General features: G+C 47.8%; 4 protein-coding genes across 4 annotated transcripts; 2 read left to right on the forward strand and 2 right to left on the reverse strand.

Moving 5' to 3' along the window:
- Positions 1-750: 750 nt before the first annotated feature.
- N7477_006247 (uncharacterized protein) lies at positions 751-3,100 on the forward strand (the record flags this gene model as incomplete). Its single annotated transcript, XM_056967910.1, is given in 6 exon segments — positions 751-848; positions 864-1,602; positions 1,707-1,853; positions 1,977-2,229; positions 2,278-2,501; positions 2,558-3,100. The coding sequence occupies 6 exon segments, from the start codon at positions 751-753 to the stop codon at positions 3,098-3,100; spliced, it is 2,004 nt and encodes a 667-aa protein (XP_056820706.1).
- A 1,066-nt stretch (positions 3,101-4,166) lies between these two features.
- Positions 4,167-8,985, forward strand: N7477_006248 (putative ABC multidrug transporter; the record flags this gene model as incomplete). The annotated part of the gene is made up of 14 exons (XM_056967911.1): positions 4,167-4,370; positions 4,434-4,478; positions 4,531-4,693; positions 4,743-4,990; positions 5,050-6,100; positions 6,157-6,772; positions 6,830-7,104; positions 7,152-7,327; positions 7,375-7,468; positions 7,523-7,830; positions 7,886-8,092; positions 8,157-8,316; positions 8,382-8,821; positions 8,887-8,985. The coding sequence occupies 14 exons, from the start codon at positions 4,167-4,169 to the stop codon at positions 8,983-8,985; spliced, it is 4,086 nt and encodes a 1,361-aa protein (XP_056820707.1).
- A 507-nt stretch (positions 8,986-9,492) lies between these two features.
- N7477_006249 (necrosis inducing protein) lies at positions 9,493-9,870 on the reverse strand (the record flags this gene model as incomplete). Its single annotated transcript, XM_056967912.1, has 1 exon — positions 9,493-9,870. The coding sequence occupies one exon, from the start codon at positions 9,868-9,870 to the stop codon at positions 9,493-9,495; it is 378 nt and encodes a 125-aa protein (XP_056820708.1).
- An 803-nt stretch (positions 9,871-10,673) lies between these two features.
- On the reverse strand, positions 10,674-11,743 carry N7477_006250 (5'/3'-nucleotidase SurE; the record flags this gene model as incomplete). Its single annotated transcript, XM_056967913.1, has 4 exons — positions 10,674-10,958; positions 11,014-11,244; positions 11,292-11,500; positions 11,557-11,743. 4 exons carry the CDS (start codon positions 11,741-11,743, stop codon positions 10,674-10,676), a joined length of 912 nt encoding a protein of 303 aa, XP_056820709.1.
- Positions 11,744-15,161: the final 3,418 nt, after the last annotated feature.

A 15,161-nucleotide genomic window follows, 5' to 3' on the forward strand; every position in this document is an offset into this window, starting at 1 on the left:
TACGCGTATCCATGATTCGTCGCGGTCATTGCGCTTCCTCATGCTTCGGAGCCCAGGCGAATGCTAAACGCTCGGATTTACTTCGCCCAGGCCGAAGGCGGTTGTCGCGATCGCGTTCAACGCTGGCTCAAGTGCCGACAACTCCAGCCGACTAATCCTGGGCAAAGCCACGAAACATTGCAGTCAACCAATCCTCGGGTTATCACCAAGTTGCTTTGAGCGCAGTATGACTGCCAAGCTGTGTCTTGGCTTTGTGCGGGGGTCCGAGGGTTGTCAAGAGAGTATCGTAAGCCGATCGGATCGAGGAACGAGACGTTGTCGCTGAGTGACGACGCGCGGTCAGCTGTTTGAACCGGGGGGGAATGGGCTGGGCTGTGAGATGATGTGGAGGAAGGTAAACAAATAGTTGGACTTTTGAACACTAGCTCGTGTTCTGACGACCAGAAAGCGGTCATGCCAGGCGAAGGGTCGCTCCAGGCGAAGGGTCGCTTTCAATGTAGATCCAAGCGTTTAGTGATCTCTTGAATTATGATGACACAGTGTACCAGACATCATTCACAAGCAAAATCCCCATTGTTCCACTTGTTCCACTTGTTGATGCGTAGGAGCTGGAAATGATACGGAGAGGATAATATCACGTGACCCTCGGATATACGTCCCCGGATGTAAACGGATATCCCGCGTCAAAGATCTCCAGTACAGAAAGAATTCAAGAGCACGATCAGGGCCGAGAATACCCTACGTTCGGATATGGGTGAATCCTCGAGTTCCCCCAAAACGGGCTGGCGGATCCCCAAGGCCTGCCAGGAGTGCCGCAAGCGCAAGATCCGCTGCAACGGTCTAAATCCGTGAGATCACTCGAGCCGCTCCCCCCCCCCGGCGGCAGCGTCACTAACGGTTGAACCTCAAAGTTGCCAAACCTGCGAAAAACGGAGTACACCGTGCGTTTACAGAGACGTCACCAGGCATCGTAGGAAGAAACATGAGTATCAAGAGTCTCGTCACATAAGCCAATCCCCTCGGGGTTCTCCTGGCTTGACCCATCACTCTACTCAGCGGAATCCATCTGTCTTGCGTAATATTCCTAATAGTGTGAGCGCAACGCACATGGCATCGCCCTCGTGTCAGATGCAGCTCTATTATGGACCCACCTCACACTTTGCTCTTATGCAACATGTTTATCGGGATCTCATCTCCAATCCTGTTGTTCAACCAGAACCCTCGGGCGGAGTTGACGAAGCCGGAGCTGGCTTGGATCTCTTCAGTTTCCGCCGCATTTTTTTCGGAACTCCGGATGAAAGTTCGAAGGCGTCGACAGTGGGGGATGTCCCGGTGATGTTTTTACCACATGAATTGGCGAAAGTGTTCCTTTCACGATTCCTGACGACGCTGTATCATATGATGCCACATCGACCCAAGTCATGGTGGGAGCTGTGTCTAGAGGAACTCTACAATCCGTCCCCCTCGACTCACTCGGATATTTTAAACCAGGCACTCTTACTACTGGCTTTGGGAACAGGTTCTCTCGGGACCGAGTATTTTGCTTGGGGTGATGTGCTCCTAGACCGTGTCAAAGCATCGCTCCCTTCCTTTGATGACGTTGTGAATCTCCAAACGATTCAAATATCTCTCCTCATGATAAGTCTTCCCTCTGACCGTATCTGGATCCGACTCATGTGCTGAGTAACCCGAACGCGAATTTCCAGAACGAACAGGGCCGACCGAATGCGGCTTTCTTATGTCTGGGAACTGCTTCTCGAAAGGCTCTATCTGCTGGCTTACACAAGGATGTTCCCTATGACATTGCGCAAACGCCTGAGAACATCGAAGAACGTCGGGTTACGTTCTGGTCTGTGTATGTCTATGAAACGTAAGTAATCATACTCAATACGTCAAAGGATTCTCGCTCATCTGGCTCTGGCTTTCAAGGTGGTTCTGTTTTCACTCGGGTCGTCCTAGCTCGTTATCCCTCAAAGATTTTGCCATTGAACAACCGAAGGACTCTTTTCTTGAGACTTTTGGTGCAACTTTGCATGGTTATATCTCGGTCTTCTAACGAGATCTATGGTGAGCACCATGAATCTTTACTCCACATGTGGCGGGTAGCGCGCTCCATTTCGGATGATCTTCGTGAGCTTCAATCGTCCATGCAGCATGCATTGGGTTTTGGTTTGGATGCCGAGGTTCACGGGGGAAGTACTGGTGTGAAACAAATTATTTTCACGACTTGTGAGTGAGAGGAATCTGTTCGGAAAGCTTAATACTAACCTGTGGAAGTGTACTACCACACTCTTCTACTGACTTTTCGTCCTTTTTTGATTTTCCGCGGTCATTGGAAACGTGACATGAAGGCGTCATTTCATCACCCAGTTGGCGACACATCTAATCGCCCGACTGAGATGCCATCTTGGCTCAATGAAGCCTGTAAACATGCCCTTACAGCAGCCCGGCAGACAATTCACCATCTTTGTGACGCGTCGCGTACCAATGATCATGTCAAAGTATCGGAATTCCTTTCAATTGTCAACCCTTTTGAACACCTGCTAACTTGTGTCAGCAATTACGATACCATGGTTACTTCATCGCCAGTTCAGCCTTCAGTCTGATATATGATTTCCTGCACGATCCTAGTGCAGCAGCGAGCCATCTTCCTTGGGTGTATGCCTCGTTGCAGAATCTTTCGTCCATGCGTGAGGGAGATCCAATAACAAGCACTATATCAGCTATCCAAACAGTCTTACGAAACCTTAGCCCGACTTACGAATGGCTACCATATCCAAAGCCTGACAACGCATTTTCAAATGAATCAGGCATTCAAACGGCCGGATCTCTGGGATCTGGTATCTCAGGCAGCCAGCAAGGAATTCTTAATGAACATGCCTTTTCTCCCAACGCCTTGTTCGGTTCAACGTCTAATGTATCGCCTTCTAAGTGGAATCCACCGCAACTTGAAGGGCCAGAGACTGGTAGATCCGGTGGATCGAGCGAAGATCTTCTTGACCTCACTCAATCCGACATGGGATGGAATTTCGACTTTTCCACCATGGATCTGGAGGCCTTTTTCTCCGTGTACCAGTCAGCCGATGCTTCTTTTCCTTGACGAATCGACTTTGGTCGTCTGAGCCTATTCTATTCGTCCATTTATCTTCTTTTAATGTCTTTGTGTGAAAAAATACGTGTTTTTGCAGCCATAGTTGCTTTATTGAGTTGTTACCATCTCTGATACGTGTGTTTTCTACCCTCATCTATCGCAATCATGTTAGGTGAGGTCTTAATTTCACGGGCGGCCGAAATTCTTCACTCATAGAACAATACCATCTCCATCTGGCAGCGATTTTCCAAGACTAAATAGCCCGAGATGATTAGTAGATACCGTTGGAATTTCTCTGCCGGATTTTACAGCTATATCGGAATCGGTGTTTGAGGGGAAAGCCTGAGGAAAGACGCCTGGGAACTTGATATGTAAGCTGAGAAGCAAGCACTGATACATTGGCTTGCTGGAATCAATCTCTACTGTTGTATATTGGATAGAAACCGCGTAGTCTGAAGACCCACATTCTATCAGTTGCAGGCGCTGGGATGGGCAAAACTCTAGAACAGGCTCTTTAGCTCGGGTGTAAAAGCTTAGCAAAACTCCATACAGCTTTGCATATTGACCCACAGGGGGAGTACCATTTGTCTTATATCCGACAATTTTGCAGATTCTACCGCAATCCTTGACGCGATGAACACTAATTTTAAGAGTTTGATTCGTCAACGACAAGGTGAGATGTGACGAAGCCGATGAGATAGAAAAGATTATGCCGTAAAATCTCTTAATTTCATCCAGCTAGCAAGGCGATCCATGTCATGCAATCTGCTAGAGCGAATGAAAACATGGAGCCAAGATGATTTTCTCACTCTCACCCAGCAAGATCATGCGGATATATGTTCAGGAGCTCCACTCGGCCACATTTCGGTAATCCGGATATAGCCTTCCATCAATTACTTCCCCTACCTTTGAAGCATGGGATTTGCTCATATATCGGTGCAGTGCCTCTCGAATAGATGTTTCGTTCCAAAAAAAAAACGCCCGTCCAGCCTCCCTCCCCGAAAGAACGCTCATCACTTTCTTGTTGATTGGCCAGTCGTTTTGGTCACAACAGCGCCTAAATCCTGCGATTGCGATGGACACTCCATTATCAGGCACGGCCACCCCGGTCGATGTGGAAAATGGCTCTTTCAATATTCGAAAACGTCTTACAGTGACTTTCTGTGACCTTAATGTTCGAGTAACTGCACCCAATGCTGCACTAGGAAGCACAATGTGGTCAGATATCGATCCCCGTCAGCTCGGCAGCTTTTTCCATCGAACGAAAATGGCGAAGAGGGTAAGAAAGAGAACAAGAAAAATACATATAAAATAGAATGGTTCAATAATAATGGTGATATAGACAATTCTGAAAGATGTTTCTGGTCAAGTGAAACCAGGAGAGATGGTGAGCACCGAGTTGATTGTCTCTCTGACATGTTTCAAGCTAATGAATGAAGCTTCTTGTCCTCGGGCGCCCTGGCTCGGGCTGCACCTCGCTTCTCCGGGTCTTGTCTAATGACAGAGACACTTTTGATGAAGTTTCCGGGGACACACGATACGGAAGCATGGACCACATGGCTGCGAAAAGATTCCGCCAGCAAATCATGTTCAATAACGAAGGTGTGTCATGCTGAAGTAGGTCTAGAAGCTCATCACTCACCTATTCCAGATGACCTTCACTTCCCTACCCTGACTGTGAACCGAACCATGAAATTTGCTCTCAAAAACAAAATTCCCAATGAGCGGCCAGATGAGTTAGCAGATCCCAAGAACTTCGTGCTGGAGAAGCGAAACGAAATTCTCAACTCGTTGGGAATCGGGCACACGAAGAAGACCAAAGTTGGAAATGAATTTATTCGTGGTGTTTCTGGAGGTGAAAGGAAGCGTGTTTCTTTGGCCGAGGTCCTGGCTGGACAGGTAAGGAACTCAACCTTCTCATCGATTGTTGAACCACAACTCATATAAGTGAAATTTAGAGCCCAGTTCAGATGTGGGATAACCCAACACGTGGCTTGGATTCGAAAGCTGCGTTAGAGTTTGCTCGCATGCTTCGACGCGAGGCGGATCAAAACAAGAAAACCATGGTTATGACAACATACCAAGCTGGTAACGGCATCTATGATCAATTCGACAAGGTTCTTGTTCTTGCTGAGGGCAAAGTGACGTACTACGGTCCCCGTAGTATGGCAAAAGGCTATTTTGAGTCCTTGGGTTTCATGTGTCCTAAAGGTGCCAACATTGCGGATTATCTCACCTCGGTTACTGTCCTCACAGAGAGAACCGTTCGCCCAGGATGGGAAGGAAAAGTCCCAAGTACCCCCGAGGAGTTCGAAAGCTTCTATCATGGAAGCTCTATCTACACCACTCAGATGAGTGCCATTCAGTCTCCGGAGAAGTTATCCCATGAAACCGAAGATCTTGAGATCGCCGTGGCAGCCGAAAAGAAAAGGCAACATCTCCCTCGCACGCAGAGTGTGTACACAGCTGGGTTCTGGAACCAGGTTGCTTCCTGCACCGTTCGGCAAATGCAAATCATGTGGGGTGACAAATTCTCGCTAATTGTCAAGGTAGTTTCGGCCATCATCCAGGCTCTAGTTTGTGGATCTCTCTTCTACAATCTACCAAATGACAGCTCCTCTATCTTCTTGCGCCCGGGAGTACTTTTCTTCCCGATTCTTTATTTCCTGCTAGAGTCAATGTCCGAGACAACCGCATCATTCATGGGGCGACCTATTCTATCTCGTCAGAAGCGATTTGGATTCTATCGGCCGACAGCATATTGCATTGCCAACGCGATTACCGACGTCCCCGTTGTGATGATTCAAGTAACCTGCTTTTCCTTGATACTTTATTTTATGGCGGCGTTGCAGATGGACGCTGGTCGTTTTTTCACATTCTGGATCATCATCATTATTCAAACGCTTTGCTTCATTCAGCTCTTCCGAGCCGTTGGTGCCGTCTGCAAAAAATTTGGAAACGCGTCCAAAATCTCCGGTCTTCTGTCTACGATATTTTTTGTCTATGGAGGTATGAAAGTAAGCGCTTTGCCTGACTGAAATCCGTGCTGATGAAGACTTCGACAGGCTATCTGATCCCTTTCCACAAAATGCATGTCTGGTTCCGCTGGATTTTCTACCTGAATCCTGGAGCGTACGCGTTCGAGGCTCTTATGGCAAATGAATTTGTTGGACGTGAATTCAAATGCGTTGAGCCTGATTACATTCCCTACGGTGAAGGCTACCCAAGTTCTGCATCACCATACCGAGGGTGTTCTGTTCTTGGGAGCAATGAAAATGGAATCATCAATGGCGCGGCTTACATCCGGGAACAATATAATTACTCTTATCATCACATCTGGCGCAGCTTCGGTATCATTGCTGGCTTTTGGATATTCTTTCTCGGCCTGACATCGCTCGGTTTTGAGCTGCGAAACAGCCAGGCTGGCTCTTCTATCTTACTTTACAAACGCGACGGGAAGAAGAAACATCCAAATGATGAAAAAATGGATTCCGGCCGAAATACTACAGACCTGGGCTTACTTCCAGGTTCTGTTAAACAATCAACGTTCACCTGGAACAATCTCGATTACTTTGTACAATTCAATGGAGAAAAAAAGCAGCTTCTCGACAAAATCTTTGGCTTTGTAAAGCCTGGAAGTCTGGTTGCTCTAATGGGAGCTTCTGGTGCCGGAAAGACGACGTGAGTTTCAACAGGGTCTCTACATCCTATTACTGGTACTAACATTAGAGATTGCAGATTGCTGGATGTTCTGGCCCAGCGAAAGGACGCTGGGGAAATATTTGGGTCAATCCTCATCGATGGACGCCCACAAGGTATAAGCTTCCAGCGTACAACTGGTTATTGTGAGCAGCTGGACGTGCACGAGTCGACTGCAACTGTCAGAGAAGCCCTCATTTTCTCCGCGCTGCTCCGTCAACCCTCGCATATCTCGCAAGAAGAAAAAATCGACTACGTGGATCATATTATCAACTTACTGGAGCTTGGTGACATTAGTGACGCCCTCATTGGAGGTGAGTCTGGGAGTTGACATCTAAGTATCTTTACTGACCATCACAAGGTCCCGGGGCAGGCCTTAGTATCGAGCAACGGAAACGTGTGACTTTGGGTGTTGAGCTTGTGGCAAAACCTACTCTGCTTTTCTTGGACGAGCCTACCTCGGGACTCGACGGACAAAGCGCATACAACATTGTCAGATTCTTGAGAAAGCTCGTTGATGGTGGACAAGCCATTCTGGTGAGTAAAACATATGGCGTAAGCAACCTCATACTGAAAAAGCATAGTGTACAATTCACCAACCTTCTGCTGTTTTGTTTGATTCGTTCGATGGTCTTCTATTGCTTGCCAAGGGCGGTAAAATGACATACTTTGGAGAAAGTAAGTTCTATTGAAGATGGGCTGTCCGTTTGGTACGCTAACACTAGACCACAGCCGGTAAAGATTCAAGCAAAATTCTGGGATATTTCGAACGAAATGGTGCACCCTGCCCACCGGATGCGAACCCAGCCGAACACATTATCGAAGTGATTCAAGGTGCTACGACCGAAAAGGTCGACTGGGTTAATGTATGGCGGGAATCTGATGAGCGAAAAATGGCACTTCAGGAGTTAGAAGCTCTCAATGAGTCTGGTCGAGCCGATCCCAATTATGCGGAGGACACCGCGGACTACGCCACCTCGCACTGGTTCCAGTTCACGATGGTTTCCAAACGCCTCACTGTTCAGATTTGGAGGTCACCGGTAGGCCATACAGATAGAGTTTTCTTCTATATCGTTAAGCTAATACCCTTGACAGGATTACATGTGGAACAAGATCATACTTCACATCTTCGCGGCATTGTTCAGCGGCTTCACATTCTGGAAGATTGGTGACGGCACTTTTTCTCTACAATTGCGACTATTTGCCATTTTTAATTTCATTTTCGTTGCTCCGGGCTGTATTAATCAGATGCAGCCTTTCTTTTTGCACAATCGAGACATTTTCGAGACTCGTGAAAAAAAGGTCAGTCTATTCCCATCTTCAAGGGTAGCAACCCTAGGACTGATAATTTCGTTTTTCTTTGAAGTCCAAAACCTACCATTGGATTGCCTTTATCGGCGCTCAAACAGTCACCGAAATTCCATACTTGATCATCTGCGCCACCATCTACTTCTTGTGCTTCTACTTCACTGCGGGCTTTCAGAGCATCCCTAGTGTTTCCGGTCATTTCTATCTCCAGATGATTTGTAGGTCACACAATGAGTCTGATTATTTTCCTGGCGATAGGTATGGATATTAATTCTTATTACAGTCTACGAGCTTCTGTACACGTCCATTGGTCAGGCCATTGCAGCATACGCGCCGAACGAGTATTTCGCAGCCGTTATGAATCCTGTTTTGATCGGAGCTGGCTTGATCAGTTTCTGTGGCGTGGTTGTTCCATACAGCCAGATGCAACCATTTTGGCGCTACTGGATATATTATCTCGATCCTTTCACCTATCTCGTGGGTGGCTTACTTGGAGAAGTCCTGTGGGATGTCAAAGTCCGATGTGAGCCATCCGAATACGTCCAATTCAGCGCGCCCTCTGGACAGACGTGTGGAGCATACATGGCAGATTTCCTGTCTTCTCAAGCTGGCTATCTGCTGGATGCAGAATCTACTGAAATTTGTTCGTTCTGTCAGTATTCCCAGGGCGCTGACTACGCCAAAGCTTTTAACTTACGCGAAAAGTATTACTCATGGAGAGATGTAAGCTCCCACGGTTATTTCACCCCCAACAGAAATCGAACTAATAGACTGAATTTTCACCCTAGACTGGCATCACAGCACTCTTTTGCATCTCATCATACGCCCTGGTCTTCCTGATGATGAAACTTCGCAGCAAGAAGACCAAAAGTGCTCGGTCCGAGTAATCAAGCCTCAACCAACGATTCTCTACCCTACCCAGATCTTGAATGCGAATTAATCCAGACTCCTTTGACTGATTGTACCAACGACCTGAGAGACTGTCAAGTCTTCGTTTTGATTGGTGTTTGGCGTATCGTGCGCTTTTTCCTGGTCTCGCTCTTATCGAGGTAATCGTGATTTCTGCGGAAGCTCGCATTAATAGGACTTTGGTTCCTTGAAACTCAAATGGACATAGAAATTTGACTAAGCATTGTTTTTTTAAAAATGCTTTTGGGCACTTCCATGACTAAACACGGTCACTAAATACTACCTAGAAAGTCCAACTCATGTAAATTGCTTGACACTCACGATACGTGGTCAAGAGATGGAGCTAACATGCAAGAATCACTTTTGTAGCCTCAAAAGGTGGCATCTGCCAGGTTTGTATCAAAATGAGCATCAATGAACGGCACTATGGCAGATCCGAAATCTGTGGTGTCCAACGCGTCCTGAGCAACCGTCGGGAGCGACTCTCAGGCGATCAAGGGCTGCGTGCCCCCAACAGTGGTGGTCAAGCCACATTGGTGATCAACTGGCCAAATGCTATAGTACTTGATCAATGCAGCAGTGCCATCCAGGGTGTATCCATATGTGCTACAATCCCAGCCACCATGGGCAGATGGGCATACAGCAACGACGTTATCCGCCGTCGTGCTCGTCGAGTCCGAAAGCCAGACAATAACACCTTCCCAGTCATGGCGGTGACCAAGTCCATCTGAGGGCTCATCTTTCGGCATGTACCAGGCATACATCAACGCGTAGTAATCTGGTGCCTCGGACATATATTTGGCCAGTGCTGCTGCTGCAGTCGCCATCGGAAGCACCAGTAGGGGCCAACCCCGCGCTATCATTGTCAGCTTCGGGTTCACTGCTGTGATAACACATGCTTACTTGGTGTCGCCCTCTGTATTCACGGCTGGAAATGGGACGCAACCATTGACAACGTATAGATAGGGCTGGTAGGCAAGATAAAGATCCCCCACGGTGCCGGAAGAACAGTCTGGTCGAATCCCACGATCTCATCGGAAGCAATAGTGCCTCGGCGCGACAAGCTGGGTCGAGCGATTGCCAAAGGTAGAGTCGAAAGGGCCAAGAAGCCCGCTAAAAGTTTCGCGACCATTTATTGTGAAAGGAATATTAAAATTGAGCATCAATTGAGATTTCGGGGACGATATCGTGCCACACAGTCCTTTTTATGTCTCACCCGTCAGAACGGCTTGGTCCCGTTCGAGCTACGGAAGAACATTCAAGCTTCGGCCCGGAGATTTACCCACATTGATAACCGGTCTTCAGTCCAGAGACAGAACGATGGCCAAAGAGCACTCCACTTGGATGCGGGCTATCCTTGCAACTATTATTGTCGTGGATTTTGCAAAATTTCTGATTCGCCATGACGATCGGAGATCACATCTTAGTTCATCAGCCGGCCCCTAGACATTCGCACTAAATGCTTGCGAACACGACCCATTTACCAAATCTTAACATGTCAGGAAATCTAAAGCAGTGAGAGGAGCTGGTTTGCACAGGCTTATCTTAGCAGCTATGATCCGCCGCCGTAATTGTTTTCAGAGAACTATTTATCGATTTGATAATTTGATCATGTATTTGAAGTATTCTATACATGACATACATGGATCAAGCATTTTCCCACCAATCAAGAAAGACAGGTGAGCAGATTACTTAGCTTTTTCAGAATAACCGCTTGCACTGTGGCATTAGCATCCCCCTTAGTATCAGCCATCCCTACAGACACGCTAGCATAGCAGCCGGACTTCGCCGAAATCTCAAGCTCACTGGGGAGACGCGAGCTACCGCATGTTGTCACGTCTTCAGGTGTAAGGAGAGGCAACGCAACATGGATACGCGAAAGGATGAAGGAAAAGTCATCTGCCGTGACACAATCAGACGTAACAGAGTTGTAGTTGACATTGAGCCAGACCTAGCAAATAAGCTGCATCAGTACACAAGAACAGTCTCAGGTGTTGAATACATACGCCGTCTGGAAGACACGGCGTCCCCGAAGCCACCAAAGTATCAGTCAGATTGAGCGAAAGCTCAGCATATACCTGACTGTAGGCTGGGAAAGTCGACGATGCATTCCATGCAGTCTGTGAGCCAGTTGCCCCAGAGAACGCGATGGCGGGGATTCCTGCATTATGCGCAGCATAGGTAGCAGCTCCTACAGTACCGGAGAGCAAAACCTCTAAGCCAATGTTGTTGCCCACCTAGAAGAATAAGTATATTTTTCACTGTCCCACTATTTCAGGCTCACATTAGGGCCAGTCACGGCAAGATCTGGAGCACCATCGAAGAATTTAGGGCCGATGGAGTTGATTCCATATTTTATCGAAGTTGCCGGATAAGTATTGACATAGTTAAGACGAGGTTCCGACGCATTGTATCCAACGGCCGGGCTGCCAGCTGGACAGCTATCGAATTCACAAGGTTCGGTAAGGACAGTCGGGGTCTTTTGAGAGGAGCCTGCAACGACCACGCGAACGATCAGCAGAGTGTAGCAGGTGAGGCACGCAACTGACCAGTTCCGCTCTCATCTTGGGCAGGCGCCGAGACGACAACGGAGTGACCCCCGTCTACCAGTGACTGGAAGAGGGCACGAATGTTGACTTCAGCCCAGCCGTCGTCATTGGAAGAGATAATGTTGATCGCACTTGTAGGTCCGAATCCAAGGGATGCCACAAGGGCAGTCGCTGGATTGATGCGCATGGCGGGAGAAGTGTAAGATGTGTGGTCCCGAAGACTGCAACACTTTATTCATTGATCTTCATGTCATAGATGTCTTCATATCCGTGGGGCGGACCGAATCGGTTCCAAAGTTCCACCCTTTCCAATGTCCCACAATGGCGATCATCTACCGGATTTAGGGAGACATCCACAGGGCGCGTTTTAAGCGATCCCACCCAAGGAATAGCCCGGATGGCAACGGCTGGGTTCCTGCACACGATTTTTGACTTGTGCAGCTGCCATCCAACAGAAATCCTAGAGGTAGCCATGTGGTCGATCACTACGACTGTGGGTCTCCACCCCGCAATGGCCCGTCTTTTAGCCGACACTCTTTCAAATTGCCCCTGGCCTGCGTGGTTGCTTCGCCTCAAGGCGCACCATTTCAAGCTTTGCGATTGGGACTAGAGCTTGGGCAATCCAAACAGTCTCAACTCACTCAAGTGCTGGAAACGTATTGGGGGTTCCTAAACCGTCACTGGGCATGGATTGTGGAAAGAAATTTTGACTTACTCGGGTGGATAGACAACAAGATCGCAACAATGGCAAGACAGAGAGCCAATTCCATGGCGATACTATCAAGAGACCCCACGCGGACCGAAACAATCCCTCCATGAGAAGAAGAAAAGCGGAGCCGACTTAACGGGCGTGGGAGGCGCTCCTCGTAGGAATAAAAAAAAAATAGCGAGATGTGTGCAATGCACATTCGCACACCTTGGGGGCTATAGAGTCTCTGATATGTGTCACCTGAAGTAAATTTGAACTTTATAAGAGAGGTGCATGCCGTGTCAGATTTTGTAACCTGCTGCAAATCTCTCTCAAAATAATGAGAAACATTTTTCGGCATCTTGTGATGGACCGTGGGCGACAAACTCTCGCCAGTGCACACTTTAACCCCGCCGTGAATGCTGAAGATGGGCCCGCAAAGAGTCAAAGTGGCCCAGACTGCTGACTCGGTCCTTTTGCTCCGTTTGGTAGCAACGGACGGAGCCGTCTCCACTCGTTCAAGATGACACCACAGAGATAGAGCCGGCGCCATGTTGCATTGTGATAAAGTAGAGGTGTAAAATATTGAGTTTCGATAAATGTTAGATTATGTGACATTGTAAATGAAACTAGAGTTGTAGACTCCCGTCATGCTTTGCATTGTTCTTGACTTGCTATGATTTGAGAATCATGCCCAGCTCAGAGGGCGCCGAGTCCTCGAATCCGTTTTATGATATAAGCGTCGCCCAGCCTCATCAGCGAACAATGAAATGTACGTTTTCCCATCGGAAGGAGCTTCCTGTTTGATTTTCCGGAGTGATTTTAATATCATGTCTCCAAGTCCTTTTCTTTGGTGTTTAGGGTGAACAGCCATGTCAGCGATGTGAAAATACCAGCCGCCGTCCCCAATCACGCGTCCCATTCCCACAAACTGCGGCTCGCCATTTGCCCCGTCGAAGGTGATGTAACAGCCATACCAGCTTCCTGAGGGAACAGCGGCCGCTTGAGACCGGATTTTCCTCGAGAGTCCGGCAGTCGATCGTAGGTGCAGGTACTCGGCGATGGAAGGATGGCCGGAATGAAGCGTATAACCAGTGGGCAGAGTGTTCTCCATTTGAGAGTTCATTTCCGCGTCGGAATGCCAGAATTACGGGATTTGGACGCGTTGAAGATCCCATCGCGTCGAAAAACAACCTGGCGGGGTAAGCTCCCTTCAGAGGGATCGTAACCAATCAGAGCGCGATGAATACAACTAATGTCGGACAGATGTCCGACGAGTATGATTGATGCACAAACTGCTTTTTAGATTGTGTACAACTAATTCGTTACTTTGTTTGCGGTCGTTTGATTTCAGACTAAAAAAGACAGTTCAAGGCATCGTCTATCTAATCTTTGTTCTAAACAGCAGTTGCAACACATTGGTAGTAATACGGATTCATCGAAGAGCAAATCGCCTGTGCGGTACACACAGTAGCTCCAGTCCAGTCTATTCCTCTGCATTGACCGTAGAGTGACTGCATTGAGGTCTCGGGAGGTGCGGTAGCGATTACCGAAGGAGTGCTGGTGTTATTCGCGATATTGACAGTGTAGGTGCTGATATCGGTGGCGCTGACGGTTTTCACTGTAGTGGCCAAAAAAGCTTCCTGAATGACCAAGGCAGCTGAGCTTAAGATGGGCACTACCCTTGATAGAGTGCTTGACTCAGCAGATAGCCCCCTACTAGTACATGAGCCATCCGACCCTATGTAAGCGTGCCAGTCACAGTAACACTCGAGCTCGATTGGGTGATAGGAACAGCACCGCTGTGGATGGTTGATCCAGGACTAGCGCATGTTAAGAGTGAAGAGTAGATATTCACAACGATACCCGCCTCTTTCTCCGTGTAAAGCCTAGCCCGAATTTGAGGGGTAAAACGGGTAGTAAACATATGGACCTGACTGGTAGAAAATTCGAGACAATCTTGTCTATGATTGACACTCGTCCACTCAGTGGACCTCTCGTCCATAGCAAATTGCCACTCATATTGAGCATAAAGAGTCGAGAATATTTATTTTTTTGTATTTATTTCCACGTCAGATGATGTTTGTGTCATATGCACTTCCTCTTCATGACCACTCAATTGAACCCTGTGTCTCCTGCATGGGCCTCATGGGCGATCGATGGTCGGCTCTGAGAACTGCTTCAACCCCTGGTACGCTTGCTCTAGATGAACGAGGCGAAGACTTGGGTAAGACCATTTCGCTGGCATCACCAGGGCGGAAACCATATCTCAATCTTGTGACACTTTTCCGGACTGCTCCCATACAGACATGGAATATGGGTTTCATCAGTGGCAGACAGCCACAAATGATGGCCATATCTAATTCCAAGACAGTCCAGATCAGGGTTAAAGAGCTGTGTACTAGTCGTGACATCAGCAGATTGCTTTTCAAATGACATAAAAAGCACATACTAGTCAAATTGTCGGTCTGATAATGTTTGAGTGCCACTACTCGCAGGATACTGAATATGCAAACTCTGCGCGGTTAGCTCCATTATCAACACATATTATTTTGAATCATCTCACAAGCAGCCGATTGAGAAAAGAAGACTCAATTCTACCTTGTCCCGTACGGGCATATGCAGCCCCCATACTATTGGCAAGGGGAGGCAGAGAATGACCACATCCTCTACCATTGACACGGATCCAATGATGAGATAGAAGGTGTTTTGTCCACTCATACAGTGTCCTTGGATATGTTTTATCCAAGCATATTGAATAGGCCAACACTGAAACGTATTTCCAATGATAGCAGTTAGTCCCCAGGCAACAGAAAACACCATGACGGCAATGGTCGCACGTCGAAAACGCTGATTACAGCCAAGTAATCGGCGGAGAAAGAGCACAATCGAGAGTTTCACGAAGACTTGGGCAGAA

This window comes from Penicillium maclennaniae (assembly GCF_028827695.1).
Source record: "Penicillium maclennaniae strain IBT 15551 chromosome Unknown utg000006l:1.0-2513246.0:1.0-2515036.0, whole genome shotgun sequence".
NCBI classification, from domain to species: Eukaryota; Fungi; Ascomycota; class Eurotiomycetes; order Eurotiales; family Aspergillaceae; genus Penicillium; species Penicillium maclennaniae.